Source organism: Quercus lobata, chromosome 6, assembly GCF_001633185.2.
Source record: "Quercus lobata isolate SW786 chromosome 6, ValleyOak3.0 Primary Assembly, whole genome shotgun sequence".
Classification (NCBI taxonomy): Eukaryota; Viridiplantae; Streptophyta; class Magnoliopsida; order Fagales; family Fagaceae; genus Quercus; species Quercus lobata.
The window spans coordinates 10832038-10849555 of record NC_044909.1 but is presented as its reverse complement, the minus strand read 5'-3'; the positions used below and the strand labels follow the sequence as shown (position 1 = coordinate 10849555).

Here is a 17518-nt window from a genome sequence, read left to right as displayed (position 1 = left end):
GAGTTTTTTCTTTTTTTCTTTTTCTCTCTAAAATGAGTTTTGGAAATACCATTTTGATGCGCACACATAATTTAGTGTTTGTTATTTTCCTTTAGTAAGGTAACTACATTTATATCTTTTTTTTTTTCCTTCGAAATGTTACCGTATAAAATTATTGGCCTTTAAAACATGATATCAACTTCACTAAGTCAACAAGAAAATGTAAAACGCATTTGAAAACATGATGTTATAAGGGTTATGTTTATTACACAATGGTTTACAAAGTTTTACACGCAGCCCTTAGTTTGCAAAAATAACCCCTCAACAAAATATAAATACTGGTTAACAAAAGTTACAAAATACAACACTATGTGTGCGTTTGGGAAGCGCTTCCCACGTCCACGTTTCGCGTTTATCTTTTTTTTTTTCAAACCGTGATTGTTGACTTTTCTCTCATGAACATTGCACGTGTGCACTGTTCACAGGACCCACAAACTTCACTTTTCAGCAACTTTTTCATTAAAAATAGGTCTCACAATACTATTCACACATTTAAAAATTATTTTGCTACAGTGTTTTCAGTTTTCAGTTGTATACAAACGGACCCTATGACTTATAAAATTCTGTACAACAATTATTAGTCATAGATACAATCAGTAATAGGCTTCCACAAGTAGAGCCCTCTCTCTCTCTCTCTCATATATTTGTTGTACAAAGTTGATATAAGAATGATCAAAATCTCTCTCTCTCTCTCTCTCTCTCTCTCTCTCATATTTGTTGTACAAAGTTGATATAAAAATGGATCAAAAAATTGATATACAACATTGAGCCCCCGCAACCCACAAAAAAAAGGGTGTGACTATATACCTAATGAAAAACTTGAGAAGATGCATAATACTCACTCTCATTGAACACAGGTCTTAAATCTTCTTTGGACATGAAATCCAGGGGGTAAGAAACAAGATGACCCCTCACTGCCTCTAACCTCTTCATGGGATCAGTTTTCTTAACATCTCCATTTTGATAGGATTCTATCTTCTCAGGCGCTATTCCTAAATCAATAGTAGTATGGCCAAGTTTCTCTTTCCAGGAGGCTGTGCTTTGTCTGAGTGCAGCTCTGCATGGCATCAAATTTGGCGAAAATAGTTGTTAGAACAGGAAGAGAAGGGATTAGAGAAAGATAAAGAGCTGCATTATACCTTGTATGTATAAGATCACTAGGTATGCAAGAAAATACATCTTGGTAAATTGCGGTATTTGTCTGTAAAACAGATCAGAGATAAATGGTTATTACTTCAAGAACAAAAGCAGCAGATAAATCCCAAAAGCCTAAAATTTTCAAATTCCTATTGCTTGTCAATTGTCAACAATATAATGTGATGTTCATGTATAATTTCTGAACATGTTTTTCTATTTCCCAATCATTTTTCCGGTGACTTTTTCTCACCTTTGCAGTGGCCATCCAAATATCCTTGTAAGTGGAATCAACAACAGGATCAGTTATTTGATCATTCTGAGAAAAGAAATAAAAAGAACCAAGATCAGCTAAATTACCAAAGATGAGAGCATATTTATTCACCATGAACGGAAAAGAATGAAGATAATTAGATTCATCTACCTCTCCTGTGTGAAGACCAAGGTGTTCAGACCACAGTGACATACGAAGAGAAAGAGAAAATTTTCCGGCCTTCCATGGTTTGCCTCCCATATATGAATTAACTGGCTCTTTGTCCTCGATAAGCACACCAATCTGCAATAAATTTTTGTGACACTTAATAGGAAGCTGCTCCAAAGCCAATGCAACTAAGCATATAGAAAAGAAGCTACTCGATAAGTACAACAATCTGAAATAAATTTTTGTAAGACTTAAAGAGGATCAATGCAACTAAGCACTCATAAAAGACCATCAAAATATCAAAAGTTCATACTTGAACAGTTACAGATCTAGATGCTGAAATCAATCAGGAAATTGAGATAAATTATCTGGAAAATTAAAAAATGAACTTTTAGCAACAATATTCTACAGCAATGAAACAAATGTTAGTAATTTGGGTATTAATAAGTTGCACTAATTAATTTATTATATTGATCAGAGTTAACAAGTAACTTAACAACCTGTACAAAATTCACAAAATCCAACGTCTAGCTTATTCAACCAGCATGACATAAGTACATTAAATTTGTAAGAATATTTGAAATACGGACTAAACAAATATGTCCTTGATATCTAGAGATCTCACTAATATCTCATATAAACAATCAATTCTTTTTCAAATTCTAGGCAAACCTATTCACCCTATACCCCCTTCATCACCCAAAAGTGCAAACTGCAAACTAACCCCCAAAGTTTGGGGGTTTTTAGATTTTACATCTTAAAGTTTCAAATTTTTGAATTTTACCTCCTAGAGTTATATATTTTGTTTGCCATGTGTGTTAAGTTCGTCCAATAAAATGATGCCATGTCCTTTCATTATGCCACGTGACATCATTTTATTGGATGAACTAAACACACATGACAAGCTTATGTGGCACTTAACAGAAAATACAAATAGAAGGGCTACTGATGCAAACAATATATAATTTCAGGGGATATAATCCAAATTTCGAAACTTTAGGATATAAAATCCAAAGACCCCTAAACTTTAGGGGTGTGTTTTGCACTTTAGCCTTATTTCTTTAAATTGGTTAGTTTTTCTGTTTTAGTTCCATTCTCCCACATACAAGGAAACTTCAAAACCCTATCTGCTGCCAAAAAAAATCAATGATAATATCCCACATTTTTGAAAATGTTCTAATAATGAGCAAAGTGGCAAATTTGTTGAAAATTGTCGAAAGGACCATTTTTTTTTTTTTTTTTGAGAGAGAGAGAGTGTTAATGCAAAATATAGTTGTTCTTCCCCAATCTTTGAGAGCCCTGAAGAATGAGGGCTTAGATTTATAGTTCTTTGCAGAAAGAAACCAGCTTCAAATTATTGTTGGCAGCTAGTAAACAAAAACTAGAATTGAAAAGAGAATTGACTCTAAAGATTCAAGAACTTAGTAATTGGGGAGGTACCACTTAGTACAGATTATGACAAACATGTTTAAGATGCACTATCTATAATAGGATTCCCCTCTTTAAACTGAAGTTTTATGTGATTCAAAAATACCCTCGTATCTAATGTTTAATAATTGAAAACAATTGAGGACAACTGAACAAAGCAGTAAAAATACATCAATTAACACCCCCTAAAAAAATGCCCAATAAAACTGTTGCACTCTTGCATCAGTTTACAAATTGAAATTTAAACGTTCAATCTTCCATTCATTAACAATTTCAAATTTCCTGTCATCATCAAGAAGTTACAATGTTGTCCAATATCTATCCTCAAGTCTCCTGCAAATTCTGAAAAACACACACACAAGAAGCCAATCTTCCTACGTTACTCTAAGCATTAAGACTTAAGAGTTGTGAGAAGCATGAGTTGAGGCAACAACTCAAACAGAGTTCCAAGGTATTTAATAAAATATTTATTTCTATTCATGAGATAATTAAAAATAAAAACACTCACAAGATGGTTTTTAATATTCCGTCTTTATCAAAATTTGTTCATATTACTTTTCAAAGATCCATTGTTTTTTCGTACTTCACTGGCCATTTTTTAGTACTTTGACGTATTTGCTTAGATAAAATTTTAGTTTAATTGTTTTCAGAATTATATTTTCCTTTATTCTGATTTTTTAAGTTGGTATTCTTGATTATTTCCTGGTTCCATTCTTTTGCTTGAAGGCATATTCATTTTTTTTCTCTTATATATTTCATTTGAATGTCGTTGATTAGATTTAATAAGAAGGCACAAGAACTTTACCCTTGCTGTCCATCAGCGATTATACTATTTAATTATTTAACACTATGGAAATTGCTTTCTTGATTATGCTACTGCTACTTTTATTAGATTTATCACTCAAGCTAATTTCAAATTCTTAATTCAATAATTGTGTAATTGCTAACCTTTGAACATTAGTAAAAATAAGGGAATCAATTTTGTGATTGGAAAATATAGCACCCCCAAATTGAGATGAATGGAAAATTATAACACTAAACCAAAAAAAAATAAGAGCCTCATCGCACGCGTAAAGCGCGTGTGATGAGGCTAGTATCTTATAACAAGATAGTTAACCATTTCCTCATACATAATTCTGATGTAAGGCATTTTTCAAATTGAGGCTGGAAGGATGAATTCTTGATTAGGGTGAAAGGCTCTAGCCTTGAGTTGTTTTCACTTTTTGGACTCAACAATGACAGGAGAAACATGAACAAAAATATGAAAAGACATCGACCAGGAGTGGTACCTCAGAATCTCTTGAGCCAAGCAAACTCCTATCATTAATATTAGCTGATCCAAGCAATGCTATACAATCATCAACTATCATAATTTTACTGTGCACATACACCTGTAGTGACAAAAGAAGTATGATTGGAATAATGATAATTGAAGGAAAGAGAAATGAAAGTATATAAATAAGTGGTTAGGGTGCATTGATGCAAGAATTGGTGCAAGACAATACCTGACTGGAGGCTACAGGACCACCATCAAAGAGTTTACCATAAGCTCTGAGGCCATAGAAAGAAATGTAATCATGTGTTTTAACACCAAGAAGATCATAGAGATTATGAAATATCGAATTATTTCCTCTGCAAATGGTTCGATACTGCCAATGCATTATGGCTCTCACAGATGCTGCACCCGCGTCATCAACACCCCCCTGTTAAAACAATTCAGTATGAAAATCTAACAGATTGATCAAATTTCAGATTTGAAGGATTTTGACAATGAAATAAAACCTGGAAACCCGGTAGAAGTGGTATGACAACTATAACCCTAAAACACTTCTTATCATTGTATGCTCGCATAATACGCCGATATAACGCTTCCAACACGCGATTACGTATTATCTCATCTCCCGAGAGACCTGATATGAAAAATTGATTCTGGAAAAAAGTTGCCAAGAATTAATTCAAAATATCATGAAAATAAGACACAGAATACTGAGTAGGACAACTAGACCCAGAACACTATAATGAAAATAAACTCAAGAGAATGTCTATCATATAGGGTATCCAACACACTGATGGATAAGAACATGAACCTGACCAACAATTTGGCCCATAACTCATAAGCTTTGACATCATCTTTCCATTTCTCCCTTGATAGAAGCCCAACCTTCTGACTAAGAACGCACTTTGTTTATTATGCCATTAATGGCATCAGTTGGTTTATTTGCAAAACAGCTTCACTTGCTTCCTTTTTATCTAAAACTTAAAAAATTTACACAGGTTCATGAACTGTTTCAATTTTCAGTCTCTTTCTGACTCTCATCCATTTTAGTATGTTTATACCGTACTTTGCTCAAAAGTATATTAAAGGAAGCATTTTAAACTATCATCTCTCTTAAATGCATACATGGGCAATGGGGCAGTTGGATAATCAGGAAGATAATGCTAGTAGAATGGATTTGTCTGAGAGAGAGAGAGAGAGAGAAGTTCTGAGAGAACATGAATTTGTGTACAGACAGGAACAGGAATGCATTGGGATTGTTTGAACACGTGCAGGGTAGGCAACCGGCAACAAGAAGTAAACTGAGATGGTCATGAACTTGAGCATAAAAAACCAGTTAGAACACCTAATGCCCAGACACCCTCAAGCCAACATGACAACCCATCCAACCCCTTGAGAAGGGTGCAGAATAAGGAAAAGAAACATACCTATTACTCAAAAGTGAACATTCACCCCCCATCCTAATTTATCAAAGTGAAAAATATAGTACAAGATATTCTAAATACATAAACTCCTACAGGGAGTGAAAAAAAATATAATAAAAGTTATGCAACACATGGGAATGAATATACCTCAATGTAGATGAAGTGTTCTGCTTTCTCAATAAGAGAGCAATAAGCATTGTGAATGCTCTCTTCAGTTTGGCTTGTTCCAGCAGACCACTGACTGACACTTCTAATTACCTGAAAATTAAAGGTAACAAAAAAAAATATGATACAAAGTCCAATATCATGATCAAAATACAAAATAGCATGATGCAGGAGATGCAAGAAAATTATTATTTAATATTATTTATGTTTGCAAGCCAATTGTATTTTTATGTTTTAGGTCCTATTAGTTTATTGGGCTTTTAGTATTTTAATTTAGAAGTAAGGTTATTTTTGTAATAAGGCAATTAGGGTTTCCTAGCCAATTAGAATTAGGGTTTAGCAATCCTTTATAAGTAACCTATTGTACTCCTCGAAGAGATAGTTGATATTTTGATAAATGAAAAAAAATGGCCGTTTGGTCTTTTTTTGGTCTGGTGCTGACTTCAAGTCTACCTTAGGTGCTGACTCTTAGTGGTTTTCCCGCTTGGAACTGACTCCAAGCAAGGCCTAGGTGCTGACTCCTAGGTCATATCCCTTTATTTTATTGTTGTTTCAGTTTTGTTCTGATTGTCCTGCGTCACAGCAACAGTAAGAAAGGAATTAGATAGAGATTTATCCAATGAGCTCTAGCTCAATTGACATCTCCTCCTCTTGTAAGAGCAAGGTGAAAGGTGAGGTAGCGGGTTCAAAACCTACCAAATGTGTGTGTGTAACTTACCAATAAAATTTATTCCCTGGCGGCTGCTCTCTCACTCTCTCAAAATTTAATCATAAAGTCTTCATTTCTCACAATACAACGAGGGACAATCATTTTGACACTTTGATGAATTGATTAATTGTCAAAAAAGAGTCTACCAGAAATTTAAAGAAAAATCAGAAATTCATTGACTAGGCAACAGGGTAGGTGGCTGATATCTGGTAGATAATCTAATAATTCTAGAAGCTTATTAAGAATTACAGCCCACCTGACAACGGCACGAAGCACGAGGACCAACTTGACCAGATTCATCAGCAAATCCACCTTGATCACCCCGTTCTTGAGTTTCCCACCACTCTGGATCTGAACTTTTCATGTGAGGCTGTGCCACCCTATCTGAAAGTGCTTTCCCATGATGATCTACGGATCTAAAGTCATCTACAAATCCCTTCAACGGTGTATCTGGACCTACTGGTTCAATTTTGGACTTCCGAAAAGAGAAAGGCAGACCACTGGTACCCTTGCTTGGCTGATCAAGGAGATTAGTAGTAAAGTCTGAACCATATAATTTCGGTTCTCCATTAGGAGCATTGAGCCCATCAGTTTCTTGTGGCAAGAGAAGTGGGATATCTTGTAATGATGATCTTGCAGAAAAGGAATCCTGTCTTCTAAGGTCATTATAATTTTGAAAATTCTTACCCCCGATCTCCCCCTCTCTGTTTTTTCTCATGTAATGTGGAATAACCATGTGGTGCTGAGGCATAAGCAATGGGATTGCTTGCTCATTTGGAGCTTTATTTCTCTGAAGGAAGGAATAAGCAAATTTAGATCATAATGTTATTATAAGTTGACTATATGACTGTACCAATTGTTAAGGAAGCACTACCTTTGCATAGTTCCAGCGCTGAACAAAGTGCCTAGCTATGTCACGACATGGTGGTCCCCAAAGAGCACAATGAACATCATGCCAAGGCATGCGAGGATATTTTTCACGATCCAATTCGTCTTTCATTGTATCTTCCCATGAATTTGGTTCAGATTCCCTGACAAAATGAAAATAGAAAATACATTAAAAACAGATCTAACAAAGTAAGACTATAATCCAACCAACTTGCAATTAGTTGAATAAAAGAACTGTTCTCACCGCATAGCAACTAAAACCTCCTACTGGGTGAATTTTAAAGCAGAAGCCAGCCAGCGACTACCACAAGAAAATATGTATTAAATGAAAATTTGACCTAGAGTATCTAGTTTACTATGGCTTAGTAGCATAATAGATCTTCCTCCAAAAATCAATATATAAACATTAATAATCCTTTTAGTAGAATTAGAAGAACATGGTCTATTATCAACTACACAAGTACAAATCTTCAACCAGAGTTCTTGAGTCACTACATACATAACAGGAAATCTATTCATTCTCTATCTTCTAAAATTGTCCATTGAACAAGCCAACATAAGATCAGGTTGAATGTACAGAAGAGACTTACCTTGGGTTATAGTAGTCCTTTCCAGGCCATATCAATGGAGGACAATCCCCCACCTTGTGCTCAGATGTATCATAACGACCAAAGCATAGATCCAGTCCTCCAATAAAACATATCTGGTAATCTACAATGACAAGCTTCTCATGATGGGACCTGAATACAACCAGAAATAAATATCAGAAACTGCAAAAGAGTCTAATAATGATTATTTACCATTAATTATAGTTGGAAATTTTAATTGAAATATTAAAATCTACAAACTCCATTTAAATTGCATACCATAAGTAAACACCACTAGAAAAGTGGTCAGGATAACGCAGTACCCTCACATTCTCATGAATACTAAGAAGCTTTCTCTTGCTATAGACGCTGTTGATTTTCAAAGCAATGGCAACCTCTTTGTAGAGAAGAATATAAATCTGCATTTGTACAATATATTACAATTAACACTTATTCAAAGGAATGATATGAGCAATTCCATAACAGTGGTTTCATATGATCCAGTTGACCCTCCCACTATTGCTACAAAAAAAAGCCCAAGTATAACAGTTATAAAATAGTTTACAACTTTATTAGTACCTGAACCCCTTGCTTAGCCTTTGCCTCCAGCAAAGCGTCAAGCCTGGATGAAGCATGAGCATGAAAAGGACGCCGTAGATACAGTTCTGGGCACAGCCACCAGTCACAAATAAATATCTGCAAGATACTCCCAATCAACCAACAGAAACTTAACACCAAACATTAATCAATGTGGACTACAACTGAATACTGTGTACTGAAACTGGAAGGAAAAGACCTCAGATTTTGCATCTTCAATAGAAGAAGCTATAGCTTCGAATGCAGCTCGACCATCTACAAACCACTGAGCCTGACTACCATCTTCAGCCAAACCCCTTGGAGGAGCAAAAGAGCCAAAGCGGTGAGGATGACACCAGCCTTCAGGAGGCCTTAGTCCAGCATCATTGATTGCAGCGACCCAGTCTTTAACTTTAGCACCATTCTTGCCTCTAATCTTAACGCTCCGGATTCCACAAGTCACCTTAAGTTACAAACTATTTGTTAGAGTAGATATTATCTAGATTTTTTCCCCAGAAAGATAATCATCTACCAATTAATTATCACAATAAAGCAGTGAAGAAAAATGCAAGATTAAAAATGTAAAACCTTTCATGGTCACAGGAATTCTAAAATTTCCCTTGCGAGTAATGTGGACAGTTTGAAGAGAGAGGAGTTGTAGAACTTTTTAATGGTGTTGAACACCCTAATGACGCTATCAAACAGCATATGTTGAGACTTTTGTTTTATAGAATGACTACCTTAAGTGGCATCGCGCCATCTTCTTTTTAGAATTTTTAGATCTTTTGAACTTGAGATTGTAATTCTTTAGTAGTAGTTTGACAAACACAACGTGTAGTTGAGCTATATTGTCTTTTGAATGAACTTATTTTACTTATCACAAGAAAAAAGGAAAGAGTCCTCACTGATGCAACAAAATTTACCCAACCACCAGCACTTTGTGTCACATTTCTTTAATGGTGCAGCTCAGGATAATGCCCAAATTAAATGTGTAATTCTAGAGGAGTGAAATTTTTAAAGCTTTGGCAGAGTTCATACAAAGATGGATTATTTACTTTGAGCACTTTGAGTCCAAGAAAAATATCAACTCTACACAAAATAAGGTTGTTAAAAGTTTAAAAAATAGAGCAAAAGAGAGAATCAAAAGTATTTGCGTACTAGGAGTCAAAATTGTTGCCTACCATAGCCTTTTAGCTTAAACAACAAAGTTAAATTTCTATAAACAGACATTAATCTGAATAACCTACGGAATTTACAGATTCCTCCTCAAGCTAGAAGAGCAATTCAGCCTACCAAGTGAGGGTTAATTATTATGGTCGTTAGACACCCTTAATTTCAGTTTTGACAACATGAAGCATTATGCATAGCCTCCCTGCATTAGTATTATGTAGCATCTTATTAGACCCTAAACTTCTATTACTACCATTTGCTTAACTATTTAGAAGAACCAAAGTTCATAAGTTATACTACCAAGTAACAAAATTTTTAAGACTTTGATCCAGAAAAAATTATAAAGGACCAGTAAGACAATATGATGCTTACCTTAAAAGCATGGCGTAAAGGATTCCGTTCCTTTATTTCTTTTGCTAGCGATACTCGACCCTCTCCATTCCCATCTGAGGCAGGCAGTACATCAAAAACAATTATATCTAGAGGTTGGGTATGAAAAGGATCCTCCAGCAAGGCCAAGAATCCAGGTTTCAATACAGCCCAAACCTGCACACAATAAATAAAGAATAAAAGTAAACATGTGGTGAAGTAGAGAATATATAAAGTAAATATTTCAAGAATGATCACAAAGTATAACACAACTTATGCTCCATGCCACGAAATATCTCCTATTTTTCAAAAAGTCAGTCAGGTAGAAGTTTCAATTAAAAATATGCTAAAAAAAGAATAATAACGCCAAACAATCTATCAATAACAAGTGAAAAGAATATAAGGGCCAAATTTTGTCATTTTCAAGTCATTCAAATGATATGTTGAGAACCAAATAAGAGATGAACTGAGAGGAAGGAATAAACGAGAGACAAGAAGATTCCAACAATGGTACTACCATAATAAGTTAGTAACAATTAAATAGTTTGAGAATGTGGTAGCCTTATGCAACTAGAACTAAGAAACACAAGACACAGCTGACAATGATGTACATAAAGCCAATACAGCCCCTAAAAAAGGCTTCAAAACTCTCAATCTTATGTATTGACCTAGTTCAATTTGGGAAATCCAAAAAAAATCAAAGCACAAAGCTAGAGCTATAACAGGAGGATAAGGAAGCATGAAATTTGTTCCCTTAAGAGTAAAGAGCAAGCTTTTGCATCCATGTTAGGCTGTTCCACCAACAAACAACCACGTCAGAAGAATTCAAAAATCTCCTCTGTATACCTAACATTGAAAAGGTCCCTTTGAGGAAAGTCCCATTAAGGAAACTGCCAGTTCCATGCACAAACCCTTAGATGCCTGTAAGTGTTCTGTCTATAACTTTTTCACTGCATGCTTTTTGTCCAAAAGCAGATGGATGCAAGATCACATTATCGTAATAACAACCAGATTGCATTTCCTTGGGATACCTGCCAAGTGGCACCCATGATATGTGAGCTAAATGCTACTACATATAATAGCACACCATTACACCAGAGCTTTTCTTCTACTCAATAAAATTCTTCTCTTTGTTCCCCTCTTCAATTTAGGTAGAACGCATAACTAAGGCAATATGAATCATTCATATTCTTTGTTCTTTATACACACTATTTCATATGTTTTTCAGAGGAACAATCATTTTCCACCATGATTTACTAGAAGCTGTTATCACCACACAAGATTTTAATAGAGTAACACCAGATACATGGAACCTATCCAAACACCACTCAACCAACAACATGCCACTGATCATTAACGCATGTGTACACTTTTTATAAGTATCACTGGTCAATGTGTATGTCAATCAGAGGGCAACAACATGAACAAAATTAACTTTCAGGATATGATTCCACTACCTTTTGCCAATTGTCATTACAACAACTGAAACAACAGCATGCACAACATTTTCTCGAATCATCATCATCCTTCAAAATTTTTGGTAGATGCTTCACCATCACATAATCTTCCTTCAGTTTAGGACCATACTCTGGTAAGAATGATAACCTTGAAACCTCCAAAAACTTGCAAACCTACAGTATCCAAGAATAGGGAATCATAATATGGTAACGGTAGAAGGTGTACAAGAATCAACATTGTAGCAATGGACCACAATTAACAAGTGTTAAAGATTTTAACCATCTAATAGACAACACATTCATATTCAGGGAATAGGACAACAGAATGGTTTAGGATTGTCAAAAATTTTAAAGGTTCGTACATAAATTCATACATAAACTAAATGTTGAGCAACTTAGCTAAACATGCACTCACCACATCCAGTTCAGGATCATGCAAACCCCTACTATGGATATATCAACTAAAAAAAGATTTTAAAATGACAATTAAACAATTATTACCCAGTGAAATAGGTCAAGGCATCCCCACTGCTAAGGAGTAACCTGCACAGCCTCATGCCTATGTCTTTGACTCAACTATAGCATTATCCTAATAGTGTTCCAGTGAACAAAAACGGTTAATTCCCTCTTCATAATTAATCATCTAGAATACCCAGAATTTTCCCTTAGAAGTTATCACTAACCCTACCTTTCAAAAGCCATGAGCACTACATTTAACCTTGGATTTTACAATTAATAAAATCTAAAATGGAAGCAAGGAAAAAGAAACACTTCATATAACTAGTTGAACGATTGCTAGATTTGATATTATTCTTTTATTGACCTGCAAACATAAGAGACTTGACAAGATAGCAGGGGCAAGGTTTGAAACTGAAAAAACACATCGTTATATTGAATGGGGATTACAACAGGAATTGTAATCTTTATTACTAGTAATAAAGTGTGTTGTAATGTAATAATTAAACATATTCATTAGTTTGGTTGTGAGTTATAACATTAGAATAAAACTTAACATTTATTTTAGGAAATATCTTACTCATACAATTATATCTCCTTAAAAAATTTTATTTTTAAATTTAAGAGAGATATGGGTTTTTTTTATGAATTTTTATTTTTATAATTGTTAGATGTATATGGAAAGTTTGTTTATTTGGAAATATATTAAGTTTTGAAATTATTGCAATTATTCAAGAATATGACTAAGTTTGTTTATAATTGTTAGATGTATATGACTATTCCTTGTAATAAAAACATAACCAAACTAAAAAACAACTAAACCATAAGAATAACTTTTACATTACAACGCCTATTACAGTGTACCAAACATGCCTTTAAAGAATCACAGACACGTTTAACATATCAGTGTTCCTAAAAAAGCACATGCACCTAACATACCTCTCTGGAGTTCACAATATCCAAGTTCCCAAGAAAGTGATTCAAATACCCTTGCATTGCAACCTTTGCTCTATCTGAAATGGAATGTTGCCTTCCCAAGGCTGGCCGAATAATCGGCAGAGCAGCACTAGACGGAACATCTCTGAATAAGAAAAAACAAAAACACACCCATAAGAGCTAAAACAATTATGATCCACACAACAACCAAAAAAAAAAAAAAACAATTTACTAAAAACATGTGGTGATTAGTCGTCACCTATTTTTAAAACTATCTTCATGATGCAAAGGAACAGTCCCATCATCATGCTCATCATCGTCTTGCTCCACGGCTGTATTTTCACCGATTCCTAGATTTTGAAGCCATTCTTTAACCTTTAATATAGTGTTCCAATGAAAAAAAGAAAACTACATCAAACCCCCAAACCTTCCCAAATAATCAAATTAACAATTGAACAACATCGAATACAAGCTAACAAAAGTTCACAACACACCTGCTCCTGCTTTTCTTGAATTTCCTCGATAATTGCACGCTTCTTCAAATTGAAATGCAAATAGAATAAATGTGAAGCTTTCTTCACCAAGCGCCACTTGAACTAGTATACAAAAAGCTAAGAATCACAATATATTCTCAGGCATTTTAATAAAGTATAGAATTGATAAAATTAGTGGTAAGCAAACCGCGCACAGCTTAATTGACCTGTAATTTAAAATTTTCCTTCGTTTTCTTGGGTGTTTTCTCAGCAACCAAACACGTGCCAAATTGAAAATTTTGAAAATTTTCATCATTTATTACAAAACTCAGAAATCTCTCTACAACCACACCGAATTCTTTAACTACGATCTATAACCTTACACAAAGTTGAAGTAAATTTTGAAGCATTGAAGAAAAAAAGAAAGTTAGAGAGAGAGAGAGAGAGAGAGAGAGAGAGATCGAACTTGTTTGTATTGGAATTCGATGGTGTAAGTGAGAAGCATGGGGCTGAAATCACCCGGGTCGGGGCGAGAGACGGAGACGATGGTGGCCTCCGGCAACTCGTCGAAAATCGGAGTTGCGTCGGCGCGTGGAGAGATAAGCGACGACGCCATGGAACCGGACGGTTCCGTTTGCATTTGGACGTACCGGGGCATTGACCCTGACCCTGACCCTGAACCTGAACCCGACACCATTAACTGTTCTGAACATGCCATTTTTTATATATAAATATTCTTTTGATCCCAAGAATTTAAGAGACTCTTTTTTATTTCAATTCTATGTTTTTGTTTGATAGAAGAGAGCCAAGAAAAAAAAAAAGTATGGTAAATAATTGGGTATTGAATATTTGAAAAGAAGAAGAAGAAGAAATGAAATGATTGGAGAGGCTTTTTTGAATGACTTGTAATCAAAGAGAATGAGAGAGAGAGAGAGAGACGGTACTGGTTATTTTTGTTGGCCAGAAAAAATTAATACAGGTAGGAGAGAAAGTCAAATCTGGAAAAGTTTGATTTTCGCAATTCTTATATGGTGTTCTGCTTTGAAGTCCGCATCTAAAGTAAGAAAAGTGAAATAACCTTTCAATGTTGGTAAATGGTAAAAATGTGATATATGATACATCATCACATTGGTTTTTTTTTTTTTTTTTTTTTGAGTCTTTGGTATGGTCAATTAAATCAATTAAGATGGGTAAAGAGGTGATAACAAACAAAGAAAGTAGATGTTGCCGGTTTAATTTATGAATATGGAATGGAAGGCCAACTATTTTTGGCTTTCTTTGTACTTTTTAGTATAGATTCTGTCCCAAATCCGGCTCTTTATAGACTTCAATGGAACACAACCATTTTTTAATGATAAAAGAAAACTGATGTGAGTTTTATCTCGTCAATTTGTTTTTTTTATTTTTTATTTTTGTACGTTTGTAGGCAAAAAGCACAAATATACTCTATTCTTTTTAGAATTATAACTTTATTAGTTAAGACCATAGTTTTAAAAACCGGCCGGTCCGACCGGTTCAACCGGGAACCGGCTTTCAATCCGGTCCGGTTATGGTATAAAATCGGAAATAACTTAAAAACCGGTAAATAATAAAAACCGGCCGGTTCAACCTAAGAACCGGAAACCGGCACGGTCAAACCGGTTTTGCTCCTCAAACTAAACTACGTCATTTTTAAGTTTTCTGCTCCTCAAAACTACGTCGTTTTTTCTGCTCCTCAAAACTAACCTAAAGTCCTTACTGACTCACTCTTCTCATCAGCCATCTCACTCTTACCTCACGATTCACGCCCCCTCTTCTCATCTGCCTCACTCTCTCACTCACCTCAAGCTCTCAAGGCCGCTCAACTCAACTCAATCTCTCTCTAGTCTCTACTGTCTACCTCACTCTGTTCTCTCTGCCTCACGCACAGCGGCACAACGGCACGCCCTCGCCCTTTGAGCTCATTCCTAGTCTGCTCTACCCACAAACCATTTCAACTACCCACCCAAAACCCACAACTCAGCCACCACCAAGACCCACAAAACATCCCAACCATCCACCACAACCCACAAACCCAACCACGCATGACCCATAAAACATCCAAAAACCCAAATCGATAAAGCTACACAGCAATAAAGGAAAAAAAAAAATCCAGAACTGAGATTAAAAGAATGAATCAACGATGGTGGAGGTGGCCAAGAAACAGTGGGGCCGACGACGATGGAGGATAACGGAAAGAAAAAAGAAAAAAACCCAGTGGATCGGTGATGATTGGATCGGTGATGAATGGCGCCGATGGCAGTGGAGATGCAATCGGTGATGAGTGGCGCCGATGAGTGGATCGGTGGTCAGTGATGAATGGCGCCGATGAGTGGATCGGTGGTCGGTGATGAATGGCGCCGATGAGTGGATCGATGGCCGGTGATGAGTGGCATCTGGGAGTGGATCGGAGGCTGGAGGTTTGGTTTGTGGAAGGGAAAAATTTTTTTTTTTTTTGAGAAAGCACAGTGTCGAGAGAGTAGGGAGAGATGAGTGACTGAGTGATTTTGTAAAATATTTTACTGTTTTTACACTTGTTTTACTTTTACACACACTTGTTAATATATATATAGATATATATTTATATATAATTAAAAAATTATTAATTATTTATATAATTTAAATAAATAATAATTAAATTATTTATGACGTCACCGGTTCGACCATCGGTCGGACCTCGGTCCGACCATAAAACCGGTAATTAGCTCCTCGACCGGTTCTTTCACCGTACCGGTTTTTAAAACCATGGTTAAGACAACACTAGTCGTTGTTGTAAGAGAACCACAACCCACACAATTAAAGACTGACAAGGATATTGGGTGGAATTTTGATGTGGCTTTTGTCAAGTGCATTGCAGCATCAACAGATGGAACTCAAAACTGTCACATGACCAATTTTTAGACAACCATAAAATTTACACAGTGCATGTGTCATGCAAATTGAGAAATCAATGGAATACCATGAACATAGGATCATGTGCTGTCGTGCAAATTGAGAAATCAATGGAATACCATGAACATAGGATCATGTGCTGTCGTGCAAATTGAGAAATCAATGGAATACCATGAACATAGGATCATGTGTTCACCCATTGTAGTGTCACTAATATTCTAACTTTGGCTGCTAGCAGCCTAGCACACCTCAGTTGGCAAATGGAAAGATCGAGAACCAAGTAACATCCATGCCTTGTCTTCAAAAGACAAGTGACTCACTATGATTGGATAACAACGTTGAAATGGAATATCAGTCAACAGCATCACAACGGTTAATCAAATGAACAGTGAACATCCCCCCTCTTTTTAAGTGGGCTTTTCCTTCTTTCCCTTGATGATGTAAATTATTGGACTTCGATTAGAATGATCCATAGGGAATTTGGTCAAAAGCGTGATTGAGGCACTTTTCCCCCTTTCTCCTGATGGTGTAAAAGATAAACACCTCAACTGTTTTCCAAAGAGAGCTACAATAGAATAGGTGCATTGACAGTATAGTAAGTACATAAGGATATGTGAATGCACATTAGGTTTGAAGCAAGGTTATCGATTCCGTACCGTACCGGCCGGTATAGTTAGAATATACCATACCGGCCAACAATCTGGTACGCTCGACTCTCCTGTTTCGTACCAGAAAAAATACCTGCCGTACCGACCTCGTACCGGCCAATTTCGGACAATACCAAGCGTACGGTACAGAAAAAAGTTTTTTTTTTTTTTTTTTTTTTTAAGTTTTGTAATTTTTGAATTTTTGTTATGACAGAATGGTAACTTATTTGCATTAACTTATTAGTATTATTTGTTTTCTTAGTATGCAATGGTAACTTTTAAGCTTTCTATTTTTATTTTTTTTCCCCTTTTAATTGATACTAAAGTCTAAAATCATGAATAATTAGTTTTGAATTGAGAAAATGTTTTATGGTAAAATTTTATATTTATTATAATATATATATATATATATATATAAATATAAAAAATAGCGGTAAACTCGAAACGGTACAC

At 35.4% G+C, this 17518-nt stretch overlaps 1 protein-coding gene across 1 annotated transcript; it reads right to left on the bottom strand.

Annotated features, from left to right (window-relative positions):
- Positions 1–571: 571 nt before the first annotated feature.
- On the bottom strand, positions 572–14508 carry LOC115994533 (phospholipase D zeta 1). The gene is made up of 20 exons (XM_031118733.1): positions 13975–14508; positions 13530–13631; positions 13295–13410; positions 13039–13180; positions 11644–11817; positions 10190–10363; positions 8868–9110; positions 8651–8767; positions 8351–8490; positions 8075–8224; positions 7471–7627; positions 6853–7386; positions 5870–5980; positions 4805–4951; positions 4528–4725; positions 4312–4413; positions 1598–1729; positions 1427–1492; positions 1179–1240; positions 572–1096 (listed from the first exon to the last, which is right to left on the bottom strand). Exons 1-20 carry the CDS (start codon positions 14224–14226, stop codon positions 847–849), a joined length of 3369 nt encoding a protein of 1122 aa, XP_030974593.1. The 5' UTR covers positions 14227–14508; the 3' UTR covers positions 572–846.
- Between the last annotated feature and the right edge of the window lie 3010 nt (positions 14509–17518).